The sequence below is a fragment of the Haliotis asinina genome, chromosome 14 (assembly GCF_037392515.1).
Source record: "Haliotis asinina isolate JCU_RB_2024 chromosome 14, JCU_Hal_asi_v2, whole genome shotgun sequence".
Lineage (NCBI taxonomy): Eukaryota > Metazoa > Mollusca > Gastropoda > Lepetellida > Haliotidae > Haliotis > Haliotis asinina.
In genome coordinates, this window is record NC_090293.1 from 18,066,227 (window position 1) to 18,088,315 (window position 22,089).

Genomic DNA, 22,089 nt, shown 5'->3' on the forward strand with positions numbered 1-22,089 from the left:
TTCAGTAGTACTGCATGCTAAACACATTAACGAGACTATACAGATAGTGTTTATGTACTGTCTTCTCATACACTCTACACCTAGCCACGGCAGGGGACACCAGAAATCCATGTGGGGAATCGAACCCGGGTCTTCGGCTTGACAAGCGGCGGAACGCTTAAACCACTGGGTTACCCCACCGCCCCATCAAACCAAGAAACCGTTGTTATAAAAAGGCATTCCAACCCACCAATCAGCGCAGCAAATGGCAGCACTTTGCCAGTGCGACATGCGAGCCACTACCGCCTGGTCTTTACAGCACATGGTTGCATCAAAGATAAATTAATCTTAGTTCAGTATTGGTTTACTTGTACATGTAATTAGCGAGTTAAGTCTGTGTGTGCAGTAATTGAGAGAACCCCTGGGAGTGGGGAGGGGGGTCCAGAAAATGTCATCATGCATTGTATCCATGAGGGGAATCGAACCAGGGTTATCAGCGCGACGACCGAACGCTTTGACTATTGGACTACACCACCGTCCCGGAGGGAAGCCCAAAGTGGCACAAAGGACGTTTACCACGGAAACAAGGAACTGTCGAACCTGTCTCATACGTTGGGCCACTGCCGGAGCCAAAGCCATCCGCAGACGATATGAGTAAGAACAACAAAAGAGGCTGAAATGGGAAACAATTCAAACACACATTTGCCACTGAAGCGGCGTCACTACCAGCAAGCCAGTTAAGGAGAAATCCTTTATTGTCAAATGATGGGCTCATGGCATTCATTTGGTTTCTCAGAGGATTTCACTTCACATTCCGTCTTCACACAAACTTCACAAAGACTGCAAGGACCTCTGCTTTTCCATACGCTAAAACACAAAAATTATGTTATTCGTTCATGTGATATTTACCAAAAGAAATTTATATGAACGGTGATAATGTATGGTATAATTATTATTGTAGCTAGTATGTAGTTTGTGTCTGGATTTAAAACAAGGCCAAGGGTCATAATGGACAATGGACCCTTTCACTGCCGAGCAGCGCATCTCTCTACAGAGTTATGGGCCTTTAGTAATTACACCATTGTATTCTTCATGCTACGGGTCAATATTATTTTAATGTGCATATTGAGAATGTGCGGAATAACGCCCTAAAGCGTGTTCAAGGGGTACATTTACGGTAGTCACTCTGTCGTGTGTACTCGAGTTGTGTTCTCAGCCTACTGGGGATTATACGAAAAAACAGTGAGGCGTGGAATGTTAACATTAAATTTTACATTCATTTCATTCCACTGTGTACACATTTACTGCTGGGCGAAGAGTGGATCACTGAGGTTTTACGCCGCTTTTAGCAATATCTAAATATCACGACATGGGACACCAGAAATGGCTTCACACATTGTACCCATGTGGGGAAAACTAAGGTCTTCGGCGTGACAAGCGAACGCCTTAAATACTAGGCTACCCTAACGTCACTGAATTTAGCAATATCACTGCAGAAATGGGCTTCTCATATTGAACCCATGGTGGAATCGAACACAGTTCTAGACACAAATGAGACCTGCTATACGTATTTACAGGACAGTACAGAAGCTCAGTAAACAATCAAAACAGGGAATACGGTCACCTGTCCATGTTATCTCCCCTTCTGACCAACCATTGATTCGTGACCCACGTGCCATAACACCACAAGCGACTGAAACTGGATTTGTTACTTTTACAATTGACGGAACAAACCTTTGTTTTTGAACGCTGTGCCCTCCGAACCTTTAGCATAGAGAAACTGTGGTTTGGGACTCTCCTTGTCAAAGTTGCAAGCGTTGCCCACAATGTTTGGTACGATAAGCCAGCCGAAGTTGTCGCAGTTGTTGAAGACTGCCGACATCGAGATGTAGAACTTCCGGAACAAGTGCCTGTTGGTGAGAGGACAATCCAATGATCAACAGCAAGAACATCGCTCTACGCAATTAGGATACAATTGCATAGTTTTCATGGTCTATTTCTAACGATAGTTTGTCATCAACCGTCAAAATCATCGTGTGTATGCCTGTTCAGTTTGAGGTACTGACGTGCAATCACGACTACTAGTTACAAATTCTAGAAACTGAGTTGTTCTGGTCAATAATTCTTTTCTAGTTTGAACTGACCTTCAAAGCATAGTCTAGACAGGAAGTGACCACTTTGAAATTACTACCATAACGTTTGAGAAAGCTTTATTCTGACTGACTGAGATCGACTTCATTTTATTCATGTCAATGGTCGACCTAAGTTCGTGTAATGGGATAATCTCGTACATGTGTAGAGGTAGCAGACATAAACCATCTTATCCGGATGCGGCTGATGTGTCAGGGTGACTGACATCGTCTGCAGCAGTCATAATGTGTCTTTCTGCTTTGTGGTGCCGTGAACTTCCGGGTTATAAAAACAAAAAAGCGGCTTCCCTTCCGTAAACTGCCTACCCCTGGATGGAGAAGAAGACTGGCGAAAAGGCTGATAGATCTACAGTGTAGGGATGCGTGCGTAGTCGGGGTTTGGAGAACCAGTTGTCCCTGGTGCTGCCCACGCCGTCAAACGTCATGGACAACACCTCTGTACCGTTCTCGTAGAGCCCCAGCTTCACCTAGTCACAGAAAGCATGTGTTGAAGTCATGAACATGCCGGTATCCGATAAATATAACACTGTTGACATGTAATACTGATATATCACACTTAAATATCGACACTTAACATATGCTACTCAACACTATATAAACATCGACACTTAACATATACTACTCAACACTACATAAACATCGACACTTAACATATGCTACTCAGCACTATATAAATATCGACACTTAACATAAACTACTCAGCACTATATAAATATCGACACTTAACATATGTTACTCAACACTATATAAACATCGACACTTAACATATACTACTCAGCACTATATAAACATCGACACTTAACATATACTACTCAGCACTATATAAACATCGACACTTAATATATACTACTCAACACTATGACGACACAACGTAACCACAAGTAGTGAAATTTAAATCTGTAATGAGGTAATTAGTTTAAAAGTGTAACACCGACATCTGACTGATTATAGTTGAAACTCAGATGACCGCAGATTTTTTATGACTGGCCAAAAGGCCTAATGTCCGTTAGGTCTTGTACCAAGACAAGCGGTAAGAGTGGTCATAGTAAGATGGTTTTGTCCTGTTGAAGGTAGTCAGTAACAATACGACCTCATGCCTTGTCATAATAAAACTCTAAACGGCGTCCGCGTCCATGACTTTGTCACGGGAGAACTGTCAGTTGTTTAGTAAACCTCAGTGACCTATTACCACGCCATTACTGAGTCACCCAAAACACAGTGATTCATACGAAGACATGCGTAATATTAGCCATCGTAACCAACTCGTGTTATTGCGGAACAAGCCGAATATCTATTTGGAGGTTACGGAAAGGGGCGAGTGGTGACGAATGAACACAGGCTTAACAACGAGTGGTCCAACGGCTGATGACACCAACGACACCTTCAATATTGGGACAACACGTGGACCTATAACATTCAGTTACCATCTGTCTACTCACACTGACTCATTTTACCACTTACAGCCCTGCTCTGTAGCCTCTTATTCAATGTGAAGGCACTTTGACCACGGTTTCGTAACACAGTCGTTCTGATGAAATGGTCTTTCCGTCGGTTATGAACCATGGTGGACCAGATCAACGTCCGTCATCAACGTTACTCATTAAATTTTGTCTGTCAGTATTTTGATTGTAATGTGCCAGTTACTGACTGTTAAAGGTTTAGAGCCAGTGCCACAAATGTGTTGTTTACAGCTTCCAATATACAGTAAATATTATCCGCAAAAATACCAAAACTCCGGGGGCGCTTTCGTAACATAGTGGGCAAAGCTTTCTCTCTTCACGCTGAAGATCCGGGTTTATGGGTAATATGTGTGAAGCCCCTTTCTGGTGTCCCCCACCGTAAAATTAATATTGCTAAAAAGCTAAAAACCACACCCACTCACTCATCACATGCGTGTATCTGCTTACCCTGTCTGTCAATCGAGGTTTATAAAGATACGGGTTACTTGGCGTTATGTTATTTCGCTTAATGGCGGCAATAACGCTTAGACTAATGATCTAGAGATCATTGTTAACACATGCATAAAAGTCTCGGTGACGTTTATAGCATCAAGCTTTCGGTATGAAAACCTTAATACATTTACATTTACCAGATCATTTGGACATATAATACGTACATGTTCGCTGAAAATATCCCAGATTAGTTCAATATAACCCTTAACAACATTACAGCATCGTATGGCTGTCACTTTCCGGATCCAGTAAAGAACGCTCTGATTGGTCACGGTCGGCACGTTACACTAAATTGAATATCCTCAGAATCTTTTTTGGTGGTAGTGAGAAGTGCCTAGTGAGATTTGATTTTGATGAGACTGCATAATCAAATAGACTTGCTTAGGCGTTATACATGTCAGGCTGTTAGAATAAAAAAATTCCAGTATCGCATATCACTGCGATAGTTATTCGAGTCTCCATTTGGAAAACAAATGATGAAAACATGATAAATCAGTGATGTTTTTCTGTCTTACTATGTTAACAAAAATGGAAAAGGTCTTTTAATATTTCTTCATGAAAAACCGGGGAAGCTAATTAAAAGAATGGTTTAACAATCTGTGAAATGTACGCAATATAGGCTGTCCTTTTGAAGTCTTAGTTGTGAAAAGTGGTAGGAAATCGTAAGAATGGTTAGGCGATGAAACGATAGAATACACTAAATATACAGAATGAGTGAGGGAGTGAGTGTATGAGTGAGTGACTGAGTGAGTGGGTGTGTGTATGTGTGTGAGCATGTTTTTACGTCTTTTCAACAAAATCGCGGGGACCAGAAATGGGCTCGCCACATTGTATCCCTGTGGGGAATCGAACCCGGGTTTTCGGCGTGACACGTGAACGCTTAAACACTAGGTACCCCATCACGCCAAAAATTATAGAACTTCAGGGTGAGTAACAACAGGTAACTACTTCGCGCCTTTCAGTAAGGCAAAGCTGGTATCGAGACACCGAAATTTCGCTCTCGAGGCTGACATTCTTTCATTTGGGACACGTAGTTGTCCACACTATACGTACGTCCAGATCTGAATTATATGAAACATAAAAAGTTACTTAAAATATTTTTTTCAAGCAAAACAGTTTACGGCACCTCGAGTACCCCAACGTAATATGATTATTATTCCTCTCGCCTTGACGGAACAAGCCGAGTGAGACCGATTGTACAATTGATAAGCACAACCATACTAATCGATAAAACCGATTATATTCCAACATATGTCTAAAAACAACGTTTGTTAATAGCCTGCTCATTTTTCACGAAACATTGACATTTCGGTTATTCAAACTGACTCTGCAGCTGTTTGTTTCACACAATTAGTTTTACGACTGGTATAATTTCCTAAACTCTTTGATACATATCATTCGTCCCGGAGTTCGGCAGTAAACCAAATCATGTGATTGTAGGCGATAAAACATTATTGTGAAATGGTTGTCAAAATCACGCGACTTTGATTTTAGGGCATTTGATAAACGTTTTTGATTGATTTAAGACAATTTAACCGCAGGGGTATTGCACTGACGACACTGGTCATAGCTGCTATTACAGGGCGTTCTTTAGTCACGGGGGATATGTCCTGGGGTGCGGAGCCCAGTCAACGAGGCGTTTCATCTTGTTTCATGTTAAACCTATCATTACATGCATCGAGCGACCCAGTCTGCTGCGCTGAGTTCTATATTTGTCAAAAATGATCATTCATCACGATGGCTAGTTGTTGATGGCTCATTACAACGCAATTTACTAATGGAGACAAGCTCAAACAAACAATTATATCATTATGGATTAGTCGACAAACACATGTTAGGGGTAGGTCAGTCAGAGGTCGTGACTCCTTTCAAGTTTAAGAATAATATAAAAAAAATGATACGGGGGTTCAGTGGGGAGTGGTGGGGTGGGGGGGTGGGGGGGTGGGGTGTTGATGAGGTTGACTAGCCTAACAAAGATGTATCTTAGAAAGGGGACGTTGACAGTATCTGGCAGTTATACCGTTCGTTCGTCAAGCCTGAGGTCTTCGGCGTGACTCCTTTCGAGTTTAAGAGAAAAAAAATGATACGGGGTTCAGTGGGGGAGGGTGTGTGGTGGGTCTGGGGGGCTTTACGAACGCTTTGCCCTCTAGGCTTCCCACCAAAGCAGTTATGAAGAGATCAAAGTTAGTTCAAAACTAGGGCACGAAAGGAAAAAGCACGTATATCCTCTAATAAGATTATTCCACGTACGAAGAGTCCAATATGACATGACAACCATTCGACGTGACGTCTCACCTTGACGGAACAAGAAGAATGATACCGAATGTAAAATTGAGAAGCACAGTCATACTAATCGATATTTGTGATAGCAGGTAATAGTTGGTAATAGTATTTTCAAATCTAAAATAATGTAAAATACAAAATATGAGTTTAGTGCTACATATATATATATATATATATATATATATATATATATATATATATATATATATATATATATATGCATGATGCACTTTTAATGTATCGTTTAATGACATTTGCATTTTTTATGACAACACACACACAGACACAGACACACACACTAATGTGTCTGTCTGTCTGTGCGAGACTAATTTTAAACACTTTTAGTATATCTCACTTGTATTTTTTTTTTTTGTTTTTTTGAAGAGTTCAGATTAAAGACTATCAATACTGGTTTCGTATGTTTATGCGACTTTGCCCTAATGCCTTGATTTATTCGAGCAAAGGGTATGTGGCAACGGTGTGTGTGAGTGTGTTTCCATTTACATAAATGTGCAGGTATTAATCTTTATGAAATGGTTACAACAGATTATGGGTCTGTGCAGGCCATGAGCATAAAGGTATGACTAAATACGCAAGATGGAAGCTTAATGAGATGAACTAATGACACGAGAACTGATCTGACACGTAAAAGTGTCCCATATAGCTAGCCTATATAGCTGTTATAGCTGCAGATATACTCAACAGCAAAAGTTAGGGACTACCTCAATTTTCAATTATTTGGTATTTCATAGTTCATATCAGGATCCATATAATGCTTAAATATTGAATATTGGGGAGCTCCTTAACTTTTTCGTGGAGTACGTATGGATTCAGTGGTACCGTAACGCAACGCAACGCAACGCTACGCTACCGAACAGAACCCAATCACTAACCAACCAAGCCCAATCTAAATTTATCGCACCGCACCGCACCGCACCGCACCGCACCGCACCGCACCGCACCGCACCGCACCGCACCGCACCGCACCGCAATTCACCGCACAGCAACGCACATCGCCGCAGGCCAACGTACAACACTGCATCTCGACGCATTACATGGCATCATGCCGCAACGCATCGTGGAATCACATCGCACCTTTCCCAACCACACAAAACAGCGCCACAAATGACATCGTACGTTCCTGACAAAGTCCAGACAAAAGCAAGCGGAAAAGCAAAAGTGAATAAAACTGTTACAGCTGATTTATTAAAAGCAGTTTGTCAGTCGGAACCGGTTAATGACCATGACGAAAGCACCGAGTGTGGGAACTCCATTTGAGGCATCAAATAATATAGAATATGAGAACGCTAAACATAAAATAGTCTGAAAGCATTATGCAATAAAATGTAACAATTATATAAATACATCTATTACCTTAAATTAACTTAAAAGCGTAAATTCATAAAGGCAATTGTTGTGTCTGAACTAGAAGTAGTTCATTTGCCGACATCGATTTCCATCTTGTTAAAAATGCTCCTAAGACGTAATTTATAATGTTGTAAAATATCTTAAATGTTAGAAATACAACATAGTTTTGCAATTAAATGACCATGCATAACAATGGGCCTTACACATAACTTTGTACATCACACATTGAAAATCGCTTCGTGTTCGATTTCACATAAATGGCTGCATGTCAGATATATTAAACGGCGCAATTGGCTGTGAAAGTACTTCATCAATCATGCGAACTGGCAGACTCGTGTTCATGAATTATACACTTCAGGAAAGAAACGGAACACCTGCACACTGCGCTGCGTTATTCTGCAATATTACCGGTATTTACAATCGGCATCAGACAATACACATACATCATACACTCTCTTTTTGTGCCCATGAAATTCATTTATATTAACACATTCTATCTGAAATACATTTGGATACACACTGTGGACCTTTCAGCTGTACGGTAGGTTCTGTTGTGTGCGTGAGTGAGTTTAGTTTTACGCCGCAATCAGCAATATTCCAGATATATGGCTGTTGTATCTAAATAATCAAATCTGGATCAGACAATCCAGTGATTAACAGCATGCGCATCGATCTGCGCAGTTGGGAACCGATTACATGTGTCAACCAAGTCAGCGAGCCTGACCACCCGGTCCCGTTAGTCGCTAGACAAACATGGCTTGATGAACATCTATTCTAACCTGGATCTTCACGGGACCAAGCGTCAAACACACTACACAGACACCAGACACTACACTGACAACAAACAGACATAAAGGCGCACAACGAAGACATCAAACTAACTGTCAAGACACCAGATTGACCCACTTCGCAGACACCAGACACACATACATTCTACACAGACATCAGGCATGCCCAGACAACAAACAGAGAAAAAGACGCACTACGAAAACTTCAAACTGTCCAGAGATCAGGCACACAGATACACAGAGGCACAGTAGATACGATAAAGACATAATGACATCTACCCTGACATCATACATGCAGACACATTACCAGACATTAGACACACAGACGCATTACCAGACACTAGACACCCGAATGCATAACATAAAATACCATATACATGAGTGAAACAACAGATTTGAAAACTATGAAAGTTAAATCATTCCGAGTCATAATTGTTGCCGAAAGCCCCCCTCCTGCTTGGATGAACGCTGAAGATCCTTGCCACCTCACTCTTTGATTCGTCAGCTTGCAATCGTTCAATTGCCTGATTTCGATCGGCTGCGTTGAGACGTCCCATTTTCGTGTACAGTACTTGCAAAGATCGTGGATGAAATTGTGAGATTCATCTGGGTCTTTCATAGTCACATGCTGTACTCATGCTTTGCACGTGGGAAACAATCATTGTGCCTGATATTCGTGCTGCATGACATCCACGCACATCATGACAATCCTGGTTGATAAAATCCTTCAAAATCATTTTCGGTTGCCACTGGTCAAGCATGATCTTCTAAAACACTCCAGAAACAATGTGCAACCCTAAAAAATGTTTGAGTGTACATATGTGTACAAAACTGTAAGTATCATTTTTGAATTTCATTTTGACTTTCTTTTATTTTTTTTAAGAGTATACAATTCCGAATGCACCATAAACATGTACTTATGAATCACGATCAAATCTTTATGATGCAGAAAATGTGAGCCCACCTTGCCTCACCAGACGCGCAAGTTTAAAGTCATAGCCTCCAATATACTTCCCTATTTGACCCGTACAATAAGTAAAGAACATGACTTGACGTTACATGTGCTGGTGACGAAATGCCATCGGTGGGCCACCTTTCCGCAAATAGCTTTCATTCAAACCACATGATATACTAGTATGTTTCATAGACACAGGCTCATAGTCTAATCAGAATCAATGGCGAGTCTTCTATTTTCACTTTTCTCTTATTTTTAACAATTTGTTTCCACCGAAGCTCTGTTACTGAAAGAGACTGGAGGTCAGAAACCTAAAAAATGTTGAGGGCCATATTCTATGGTGCTGTATTTCAGTGCTCGAATCGCTGCTAGAGTCTGACAACGTATGGAGATGCACAATGCTAGGAATGTCTTTTCGTATGCCTTCTGGAACAAGCGAGTCCTGGTGAAATTCTTGAAATCATCAAGATACGAAATATACTTAGTCAAAAAAGAAACTTCACATTCTTTCTCCAGGGCACCATAAAAGAACAAGTGATGGTACGATGGTTAAATTGTTATTATTTCATTGCTGAGATCTGTGTGATGTACTCGATACACTGACAGTGCCACAATCAGTTCCATTAGGCTAAACCACCGTTCCAAAACATGGGTATACAGCATTTCTCAGTTCAGTATTGTGTATGGCCGCCCTGTGCATTCACCACTGCCAAACACCGTCTCCTTATTGACTGCCGGATGCTTCTGAACATGTGGTTGGGGATTCTGCGCCATTGCTTTTTCCAAGGTAGCGCCTAGTTCCTGCAGATTCTGAGGTTGGTTCCTAAGATCACGGAGCCTTCTCCCAACTGCATCCCAAACGTGCTCTATTGGATTAAGGCCTAGGGACTTCGATGTCCAGTTCATGACGTTGATTCCAGCGTTTTGAAGGAAATGCCGTGTCAACATTGCGGTATGCGGCCGAGCATTATCATGCTGGAACTGTAGACCTGGGCCATGAGCCGTCATGAAAGGAACGAGTTCAGGGGTGAGCACCTGGTCGCGGTAAGCAGCAGCTGTGAGGTTTCCCCAGAAGTTGGTAACGGTTGTTCCCACTGAAAGCACCCCACACCATACAACTTCCGAGCCCGAATCTGTCGACTTCTTGTACACAACATTGGGCCGTCATGAAAGGAACGAGTTCAGGGGTGAGCACCTGGTCGCGGTAAGCAGCAGCTGTGAGGTTTCCCCAGAAGTTGGTAACGGTTGTTCCCACTGAAAGCACCCCACACCATACAACTTCCGAGCCCGAATCTGTCGACTTCTTGTACACAACATTGGGCATGCCGTTCACGACGTTGTCTCCAGACTCTATGCCTGCCGTCCATTACTAAAGCCGACTCGATTCCAGTCCCTCTGGGTCCATCGGAGGTGACGTTGGGCCCACAACAGACGTTGACATTGATGAAACGGCGTCAATATTGACCCACGATATGGATGTCGATAACGGAGATTGGCAGCCCGCAACCGATTTCGAATGGTCTGTGAGGACAGTCGACCTCAGCCCTGGTTAAGTGTAGTCGGCAGAAATCTGTCACGTAGGGCGATTTGACGGTCTTCTGCCCGCGACGTCACACATGGACGACCCGACCTTGGGTGGTCAGAAGTGGTGCCAGTTTGTTGTAGACGACCTCGCAAGTCAATAGGAAGGTTGCATCCCATTGCTCTTGCGACGTCAATAACTGATCTTCCCGCTTGCAACTTGCAACATGTTCACGTTGCACATTTGACAATCGTGGCATTTAATGTACCGTTAGAACTGTGGTTTAAAAAGGTGTGAGTTTTTTTTCAATTCTTGAGGCCAATGCAAACACGTGCAAATGAAGAAAACTTCAATACGAAGATCACGTGATAGACTGCACTTGCAAAACCTGATTTGGCACTAACGTCATTTGCACGACGAATCGATGGGTTTGAGTGGGTTTCGTTAACGTTTTTCTAGAATCGAAAGATAGGGATCCCATTTCGGATACATAGATGTGTCATCAGAGAAATATTATTCATTATTTAAAAAAAAAACCATTTTGTGAAGTTTCTTTTTTGACTCATTATAGATCGTATGTTTTCTGTAAGCGAGTTCCACAAATCCTGCTAAGCAGCAGTCGTCATAGCTTGCTGACCTTGAAGATGGAGGATCGAGCAGATTCTGGCTAGCTGACCGTAAGGCTGGCTGGTTGATAATCTGTGGAGAGATTCTGAAGATAAGGTGGAGCAAGTTTATGCTTTGACTTAAACACAAGCATCAGTACTTGTATTTCACACCCAACTTTCAACCAAAGAAGGCGGTTTGGAACAGGTGTTATGCTATCCGATATCCTTGTTCTCGTCGCCACTCTGGCTGCTGAGTTCTGTACTCGCTGTAGCTTGTTGATGAGGATCTTGTAACGGTCCAGATGCGAGAGCACACGTGAAAGGACAGCAGCTTTGGTAGTGATGAACTTCCTTATTTGGCTGATATTGCCGATATTGGCATATGCTCTGCGGCATACGTTCTTGATGTTTGATCGTCGGAGAGAGTTGACGCAAAGACAAAGATTCCTTGCCTCCTGTGCTGGGTTCATGATATGGTCACCAATGTGAAATGATGGAAGACTCAACTTCTGTTGTGCAGATTTGGAACTGAAGACCATTTGTTCCGTTTTCCCGCTGTTCAGCTTGAAGAAGTGGCAAGCCATCCAGTGTTTAATGTCCTCTGCACAGAGTGCCATCCGACTGAAAGCCGAGCTGTTACATCTCTGGACGGTGGGTTTGAATGCAAGATAAAGTTGCGTGCCATCTGCGCAGAGGTGTATCGACAGACCACGACGGAGAGCTATATCTCCCAAAGGTGCAGTATCTATGGTGAATAGGATCGGCCCCAAGTCCTACCCCCATAGACACCCTATTCTTCAACTTCGCGGCCTCAGAACGCCATGATAAATATGGTTGATAAGACGGTCATAAGCGGTGATTTGGCGCTATTTGTACTATTTCGGCGAATGGTTTCTGTTTGGGAGCGTTGTCATTTGTATGTTTGGTCGTTTTGGTTTTTTGGCAAATCAAAATTGTGCTGCTAGGCAGTAGTTTTACGATTTTCATGTATATATCCTTGTACCTCCTTGGGGTAGTAGAGGGTGGCGTAGAGTGGCGGTTAAAGTGTCCGTTCGTCACGCCAAAGACCCGGTTTCGATTCCCCACATCTACAATGTGTGAAGCCCATTTCTAGTGTTTATCACCGTGATATTGCTGGAATATTGTTAAAAGCGGCGTAAAACTAAACTCACTCACCTCCTTGATCCCAGCCGTAGACCAATCATCCAACCAGTGAGATCGATAGAAAGGGTAGCTTGAGGATGCGCCATACTTCGAGAAGGAATCAGGGTTCTGATTGGTCAGCTCCAGGTCATGTGCCACCCCAGGCTGTGACCAGGACTCTATGAAGTTTATACCAGACCCACTGACCGCCTTGAAGACAAGCGTCCACTCGTCGCTGCTGACTGTAAAAAGCACACAAGAAAATATAATTGCAAGCAGCGACATAGGCTCCATGGCCTTTTTGGGATAGGTCCTTAAATCCTTTAGTAATAGGCTAACCTTTGAGAACTTCCTCGGAGGATATTCAAGTCAATATGAGAGGCAACAAGACGCCAGTGTAGAAACATATAAATAGACGTTTTGTGATCTGGCTTGGATTAAATTTCTTTCAAAGCTTATGTTCATAGATCTAAGAATAGCATTGGGCCCAAAAGTAGGACCAGTGTAGCGTTGGTGCAGGACATAAGTATAGAAAGTGTTCTTAAAGGACAAGAACCCATTGTTCTAACTGTCAGGAATAGTTAGTGTTTGGTGGCCTCGTCCGGCTCGAACGAGGTTTATACCGGCCTTTGACGACACAAATTATAGTCATCAAGGTATGTACTGTCACAAAAGGGGTCTTAGCTCTATACAATACGAAAAGGATGTAACGAGGTCAACACACCAAGTGTGTTTTAGAGCAAATTCAACAGTGATAACTGTATTTATCCCATTACAAGCATACACACATATATGTACCCACAAAATGACACATAGGGCACAAAAGTCGAAGCAGTACTCAGGCAGTAAGGGTCTTCGGAAACTCGAAAAATCGTGACTTCTCTATTCCGAGCCAAAATTCCTCGTCAGAATTTGTAGCGGTAACTCACCTATTTTCTTGTTTATTTCACAGTGTGCACAAACAGTACGCACCATAACATGCTGAATTGATGGCACCTGTCAAAGCACTAATCGCCTTTTGTACGGCGACATTTACACCTTACTATCATGATGAGTTTACCTACATTTATTCATCGCAAACAGGATTGTGCCATGCCCGTTTCTCCTTGACGACCTTGATAGGACACATGGTTTAGATCCTTTTTTGCTCTCGAATTCAACTGATATATAAATAATCCATGATATAGTATAATGTTGTTTGTTATTTTGTAAACTTGTGTTCATAGTGAGCATGAAAAATGCTGTAACACTTCATCTGCTGTATGATTTTTAGGATATAATATTTTTAACAGTTTCATATAAATACTATAATACTCAAAAATACTAAGATTGCGGCTAATATTCAAGATGGCCGCCATAGATATGACACCAGTTTTGTTTCAGCTCCTAAATACAAAATTTCTCCATGACAGGGAATAAGAGGCAGCTGAGATATCAGCACTGCATATTCCAGCTGTACCGCGACATGAAATTGTTCCTGATGTGTTGAACAAATGATTAGCATTTAAGCACCCACTTGAAACTTTCTTGAGTTGCATTGCATAAGCTGGGAAGTACAAACTTTATGGATAACAACTTCTTTGTTTACGACTTTCTATTCCGATTCCTGTTGCCGTTGCCGAGCAGCAATGACAAGGGTACAAGTATCTTTATCGAGACGCCAATCGCGGAATAAAGGAGTTGTTATACATAAAGCTTGTCCATAATAAACCCTTTAAAATTGCTTTCAAAAGTTTCGAAAGTACACTTTCCACGGAACAGTAAAGTATATATGTGGAAGATCATTTCGATTTGTCACATCAGTGAAGTGGAAAGAGGGTATTACATCAGTCATGTGTATTCTGGTTGACATGTACCAAATGTTCTCGTATTTTTGTGATGTTTTTCATGTGAACAATTCGAAGAATCGCATGTCTCTTAGCTACGTCAAAGAGAGTATCAACAGTCACGAATCATTTAACGGACCCCAATGAATATTCAAGCCAGGTGTATCGAAATGGTTGTCTGCACATAATAAGAATCACGGAGGATGTATAAGATATTAAAGCCTCTATTTCTCTTCGATTCAGGTGTAAATCTTTCGTTACAAAACCCATGACCGACTATTGTTCCAAACATTTGTAATTAGGTATTCCACCGATTAACCCTTACTAAATTGTATATTATATATGATGTATTACAGAGGTACAAAGGTTCCATCAAGCGTGTTCTCGCTAATAGGTTGTAAAAGTAAAAAATGCAAGATTAATATTGATCAAGCATCTGATCGTGAAGTGAATCGATAAGTCTCCTGAAATGCTTTTCTAAGCTTAATACGAACTTTCAGACTTCGAAAACGGTTAGTTACTTTTTATGGGTTACAACCTTTATCCACCCTAAGCTGATACCATTTGAAAAGCATTGCTTTTTCAACTTTTAATGTCTGCCTTTTCATTTTAAAGATGTTAAATCTGTTAATGACGTATTGTCGAAATTACTAGTTAGACTCGGCCAAATTTCGCTCACTTGGTATTTACATAGTTCTCTTTCGGAGGCAAAGGTGCTCGACATCTGACTAAAACATAGGCTAGTTGATACCCTTGCTACGTATTCGGCTCAACTATTTTCAAAAATTAATGTATGTTACACACGATAGACGATTATGGACAATTTTACAAACAAAATGCGTAGATTCTACTGAATTGTACTAACTGCATCATACACTTAAAAAGACATTTAGATTCACACTCCATTCCTGGTATTACATGTCTTGCACTGAAGTCATGCTATGAATTTTCATCACGGATGCTGTCTTTACAAGACAGTTAATTAAATATTATGTAAACAGTTTTGAGACATCGTTTCCAGGTCATTTCGGTCCAATTTCAGTTCCTATATGCTTTTAAAAGAGTTTTTAAAAGAAATTTTTTAAACATTTTAATAACTGTGCGTGGGTAATTCAACAGCAATCACAGGTTGAGATAGTTCATTTAATCTGGTAAGTCTTCAAATTATTACTGTCTTGTCTCACTGACTGCCTCTAGGTATCGTATGATCACATAAACACAGGAAAGTCTATTTTTAAAGACAAAGGATACTACGTTTGAGTGAGTGAGAATTTTTTGCGGCGCTTTCAGCAATATTCCGGCAACCCTAGAAATGGCTTTCACGTTTTGATCCCATGTTGGGAATCGAACACGGGTCGGCGGCGTGACGAGCGAAAGCCTGAACTGTTGGGCTAGCACATCGCCCGTATTTCATTGTTCTACGTGTGCTGTCTTTACAATCAGAATCAGATCACACCATTATGCCATTATGCAAAAACTGTTGACATGTCCGGATACCTGAACGAATTGGTCCGGATCAAGTTTCCGGTTTTGATCGTTCATTGAAATTAAATTTACAAGTCATTTCAAAGCGAAACCACGTGAAACTGATACCTCCTGACATTGCGCGTTCACACGCGTTTAGGTTCCTATGACCTCTTACTACATTGTGTATTACCGGCCTGGTAATATTGGCAATAACGTCTTCGTTATGTGAAAGCAAGTTGCATAAGTTCCTGTAAATTATAGCCAATCAGTGACTGATTAAAGCAAACAGGCGGTTTTACTGAACTGATGTTGAACAAGTGTTGAACAATGTCATGACGTCGTAGCTTCCGTGCTTCAACACAGACTTACGACACTCGTCATGTTACGGCCACTTTGTAAAACGGGTCGTAGTGGAAGAACTGACGTGTATAAAATGTAAGAGACTTGTGGTTGTCCTGTGGTAGAGCCGAGGTATGTTAACGTAGGGGACTTATGATTGTCCTGTGGTAGGGCTTACGTATGTCGAGGTAGGAGACTTATGATTGTGTTGTGGTAGAGCCGGTGTATGTTAACGTAGGAGACTTACAAATGTCTTGTGGTAGAACTGACGTATATAAACGTAGGAGACTTACGATAGTCTTGTGGTAGAGCAGACGGATGTTAATTTAAGAGACTTACTGTCCTGTGGTGGAGCCGAGGTATGTTAACATAGGGGACTTATGATTGTCATGTGGTAGAGCTGACGTATGTTAACGTATGGGACTTATGATTGTCTTGTGGTATAACTGACGTATATTAACTTAGGGAGACTTATGATTGTCATGTGGTAGATCTGACGTATTTTAACGTAGGAAACTTTGCAACGTAGGTTGCCTTGTGGTAGACAAGAGGTATGTTAGCATATGATTGTCCTGTGGTACAGCTGGCGTATGCTAAAGTAGGATACTGGTGATTGTCTTGACGTATGTTAACTAAGGGGGCTTATGACTGCCTCTAGGTAGAGCTGACGTATGTTAACTTAGGGGACTTATGACTGCCTCTAGGTAGAGCTGACGTATGTTAACTAAGGGGGCTTATGACTACCTCTAGGTAGAGCTGACGTATGTTAACTAAGGGGGCTTATGACTACCTCTAGGTAGAGCTGACGTATGTTAACTTAGGGGATTTATGACTGCCTCTAGGTAGAGCTGACGTATGTTAACTTAGGGGACTTATGACTGCCTCTAGGTAGAGCTGACGTATGTTAACTAAGGGGGCTTATGACTACCTCTAGGTAGAGCTGACGTATGTTAACTTAGGGGACTTATGACTACCTCTAGGTAGAGCTGACGTATGTTAACTTAGGGGACTTATGACTGCCTCTAGGTAGAGCTGACGTATGTTAACTAAGGGGGCTTATGACTACCTCTAGGTAGAGCTGACGTATGTTAACTTAGGGGACTTATGACTGCCTCTAGGTAGAGCTGACGTATGTTAACTAAGGGGGCTTATGACTACCTCTAGGTAGAGCTGACGTATGTTAACTAAGGGGGCTTATGACTGCCTCTAGGTAGAGCTGACGTATGTTAACGAAGGGGACTTATGACTGCCTCTAGGTAGAGCTGACGTATGTTAACTAAGGGGGCTTATGACTACCTCTAGGTAGAGCTGACGTATGTTAACTTAGGGGACTTATGACTACCTCTAGGTAGAGCTGACGTATGTTAACTAAGGGGGCTTATGACTACCTCTAGGTAGAGCTGACGTATGTTAACTAAGGGGGCTTATGACTGCCTCTAGGTAGAGCTGACGTATGTTAACGAAGGGGACTTATGACTGCCTCTAGATAGAGCTGACGTATGTTAACTAAGGGGGCTTATGACTACCTCTAGGTAGAGCTGACGTATGTTAACTTAGGGGACTTATGACTACCTCTAGGTAGAGCTGACGTATGTTAACTTAGGGGACTTATGACTGCCTCTAGGTAGAGCTGACGTATGTTAACTAAGGGGGCTTATGACTACCTCTAGGTAGAGCTGACGTATGTTAACTTAGGGGACTTATGACTGCCTCTAGGTAGAGCTGACGTATGTCAACTTAGGGGACTTATGACTACCTCTAGGTAGAGCTGACGTATGTTAACTTAGGGGACTTATGACTACCTCTAGGTAGAGCTGACGTATGTTAACTAAGGGGGCTTATGACTACCTCTAGGTAGAGCTGACGTATGTTAACTAAGGGGGCTTATGACTGCCTCTAGGTAGAGCTGACGTATGTTAACGAAGGGGACTTATGACTGCCTCTAGGTAGAGCTGACGTATGTTAACTAAGGGGGCTTATGACTGCCTCTAGGTAGAGCTGACGTATGTTAACGAAGGGTACTTATGACTGCCTCTAGGTAGAGCTGACGTATATTTACGAAGGGGATGTCTGATTGTCTTGATATCACGGTACCGTTGTGGAACATGGAATAGATCAGTGATGAACTTCATATATAATCATGTTTATTATTTCAGCGGCTATAAAGGCTTGACAAGAACGAGTTCCAAACACAAGGGGCCTGGCTTCGTTGAGTGAAGTGTAAACAGTATTCCTGTTATCACATGGAGTGACAGCTTGGTGCAATTCCGTAAACGGTAAATTCTAAGAGTACGGGCGTGGCACTGGCAACATTCAGCAACATATTCCGGATGTACAAGGAACAATCTTTCTATGAGTTATCGAATTTGGTAATATTTATATTAGACAACATTGATCTGATGAAATAAATGATATATCCTCAGTTCGTTTACTGTCGGTTTTAACACACACAAGGAATATCAGGAATCAATAGAACGTACGGATAACTCAACTTCAATAAATAATAGGCTTGTCAAGACGCATGGTATTAGTTTCAAGAACGGAAATACAGAGAACTAAGAAATAATTTAAAATACTGTTTACCTTCTTTGGCAACGGGTCCGTAATAGGCCCAGGACAGGTTCTCCTCAATCCTTGCGTCAAAGGTGTACAGCTCGCCCTGATTCAAAACACACGAACCGTCCGCTGACTTGTAGTTGAAGCTCATGCATGTCAAGTTCTCTTGACTACAAAGAACTGCACATTCAGATCGCGAAAGGGAACAATCACTCCGGGAACATTCCGGGTTCGAACCCCCCGAATTGATGAGACGATACCCCTCCTTCCCTCTGTAGAACTCGCCGTGCGCAACGTTCAACGCCAGTCCTATTGAAAGCAATAGGAGGAACATTGCAAGGGCTCGCCACCAAAGGGCAACCGCTCCAGAAGAACACACGGCGTTTGTAACGGATGATAAAGTTTAATGACCCACTTTGAAGTCACGGCAGTGGGGCGGTGCTGTTCGTCACACAAACACAGGGTTATACACTATAGCACTGATTTGGCAGTCATTCCTATATTGGTACGTCGACCGTGAAATTCTTATGTTTCTACTTTAAACATAACAGCATGATTTGTTGTCACAACAGAGGAATGAAACAAAGTTGAAGGCAGCAGACCCAAGCAAATTACCGGCGTTCGCATGTCAGTCGTTTGACAGAGAGCTCCGGTTTTAAAGCGGTTGGAAGGCAAATCTAAGTGAAATTATCCATTTAACTGTCCTCGTTGCATGGTGCGTTGTCCCAGCGCCTGTAGATTAATACCACGTTCTGGCAGCGTCCACCATTTTGTCTCACGACATTTCATTTCAGAGTGACACCGTACTACTCATGAAAAATGCAAACCGGCTTAGATTGTTTCACTAACCCCCTTCCGTAACGATCCAATTATCTTAGAAAAAAATGGACAATTTCCATGGTGGAGAAAACGGTTCGCTGAAATACCCGGACATTTGACGTTTGGTCGACAATCGGACCAGTCGCTCTTACGCTGGTTAGTACATTACTGACAAACGCCAATGCCATAAACGCTACTGAAAATGGCCTTATTTTGTATAGATAATTATCACTTGTCATGGCTTATTGTGATGTCGGTATTCAAAGGCCGTTCCCTGCCAGCGTTCATGCCTTGCCACTGCTAATGATGATCTGATAACAGGCAATTGATTTTGAGACTGATGTATGTCGACTGGGGAATTATGGTACAATATCTGGGCAATAATAAACTACATGTCTAAATATTTTCCGTAGTTTTAATGAAGCGAAACATGAGTTTAGCGTGCGTGGAGTTAGTTGAGATAACCGTTCCGATATTACTTGGTTGAAAAGACTATAAAACCAGGCTGATTTAATCATGGTATTAACAGATGAGTTTCAGGGGTGTGTTTGTATTATTCGACTTCCTTAAAACATTCAATAATGTAAAATTAAATATGTCTTTAAATCAGGCGTGGAATCAGTCAGTCTAAGTAAACTTAGCCCCAGTGTTATTCGTTACACTCCTACACTGGGTCTAACAAAACCTGGTCGCGTCAGGTAACCTTTGAGCGACCTATGGCGGTCCAATCGAATGCGAAACGGCTAAACGGATTAAACCAATCAGACAACGCCAACTGTGTGGGGTTAAGTGGTACTTACAAAATACACCGGTCAATTTAAATTTGCATGATTCGCAATGCAGCTGGCTCGCTGGTTACGCCTGTTATGCATTTCTGGCGCTTAGACAGTGTATTTCTATAACGCACAATGAGATTGATACAGTACATGTTCCGTACCAGGCCTCCAAACTATTCTAGCGGCAGAGTCTCGTTTAGAGATTTCCACAATTTCCAGGTTTTCACTTGCCAGAGCTCCCTGTACGACAGGGCACGCAATACGACGCTTGTGCAAGGATTAGAAGGCGCGTAGTGTTGCAATATACAAGTGAATAGGCTTATCAAATCATACTGATCAATATTTATGAATCCAGTTAAATGAATTAGTCTAAAATTCTGGACTGGTTATAGCACTAAGCTGCACAACAGGACGGAACCCAGTAAACAGGAAACGATTCTGTAATCAATGTTTTGACTTGTGAAGACTCGACACGCTAAAAAGGAAACACAAAAATGTTCACAATTATCCTGTCAAAACGTCAAGTGTAGATTTAAACTGATTTTGAGCTTCGGGTATTGCTCTTATTTCCGGGCCTCAAGTTAAAGAAAATATGCATGTAGTGTAGGGCATGCCTACCTTTTTTCGCGAACACCTTGTGTCATTAATGTTTAGAGTGCATGGACAGCTGTGGATTTGACTGACTGTGAGACTGATGTTTTCACTTCGCTCACATCTAATCCAGCGAGGCGACTATGCTTGTCTTAAGAGGCGACTAACGGGATCGAGTGGTCAGGCTCACTGACTTGGTTGACACATGTCATCGGTTCCCAATTGCACAGATCGATGCTGATGTTGCTGGTCACTGGATTGTCTGATCCAGACTCGATTATTTACAGACCGCCACCATATAGCTGGAATATTGCTGAGTGCGGCGTAAAACTAAACCCGCTGACTTACTAAACCAATGGGAGTGATGATATGTAGGTTAATGTTAGATGCTTGAGTGAGTTGGCTGTGATTCCAACTTGTTTCAGTTACAGGCCCCCTCACTCGCTCGCTCACTCACTTACTCGTTGGAGGAAATCTAGGAGTCATGCTGGTCTATGGGGCGGTATGGTAGTCTAGATGTTAAAGCGCTCGCTCGCCACGCCGAAGACCTGGGTTCAATTTCCCATATGGGAACAAAGTGTGGAGCCTATTTCTGAAGTCCCCAGTCGTGATATTCCTGGAATATTCCTAAAAGCGGCGTAAAACTAAACTCATTGACTCACTCTTTGGAGATTTAGATGACAAACACAGATCACACACTCTGGTCACGCTGCTGGCGATGGGCAAACCCACCGAGTTTGCGATATTATTGCCTCTATTCACCCCTACCTCGCATTCTGGACGGCCAGCGTCTTGGATATCAAACTTGCTATCCTTCCACCTGTCTTATGATCTCATTATGCATCCAATAAAGCTTTGTTTGTGTCATATTTTGAAATCTCGAAGGATTTTAACAACGTCGAGTTTCTTTTTGTGGCTAGCATATAACTGTGGATACCTCAAGCTAGCGCTCGGAGATTGATCTTCA

General features: G+C 42.1%; 2 protein-coding genes across 2 annotated transcripts in view; both read right to left on the reverse strand.

Annotated features, from left to right (window-relative positions):
• Nucleotides 1-22,089, reverse strand: part of LOC137260980 (MOB kinase activator 3B-like) — a 357,679-nt gene that overhangs the window by 309,570 nt on the left and 26,020 nt on the right. The gene's annotated exons all lie outside the window — the stretch shown is intronic.
• LOC137260977 (uncharacterized) lies at nt 239-19,717 on the reverse strand. The gene is made up of 5 exons (XM_067798568.1): nt 18,964-19,717; nt 12,782-12,990; nt 2,436-2,596; nt 1,714-1,889; nt 239-846 (listed from the first exon to the last, which is right to left on the reverse strand). The coding sequence occupies exons 1-5, from the start codon at nt 19,268-19,270 to the stop codon at nt 800-802; spliced, it is 900 nt and encodes a 299-aa protein (XP_067654669.1). The 5' UTR covers nt 19,271-19,717; the 3' UTR covers nt 239-799.

Bases quoted from the DNA above. Each gene is read 5' to 3' on its own strand.
- LOC137260977 (XM_067798568.1), bottom strand. From the start codon at position 19,270: ATGTTCCTCCTATTGCTTTCAATAGGACTGGCGTTGAACGTTGCGCAC. The intron at 12,991-18,963 runs GTAAACAGTATT...TGCTTTTTACAG, and splicing joins CGGACCCGTTGCCAAAGAAG to TCAGCAGCGACGAGTGGACG. The intron at 847-1,713 runs GTTTGTTCCGTC...TTTGTGTTTTAG, and splicing joins CACAGCGTTCAAAAACAAAG to CGTATGGAAAAGCAGAGGTC.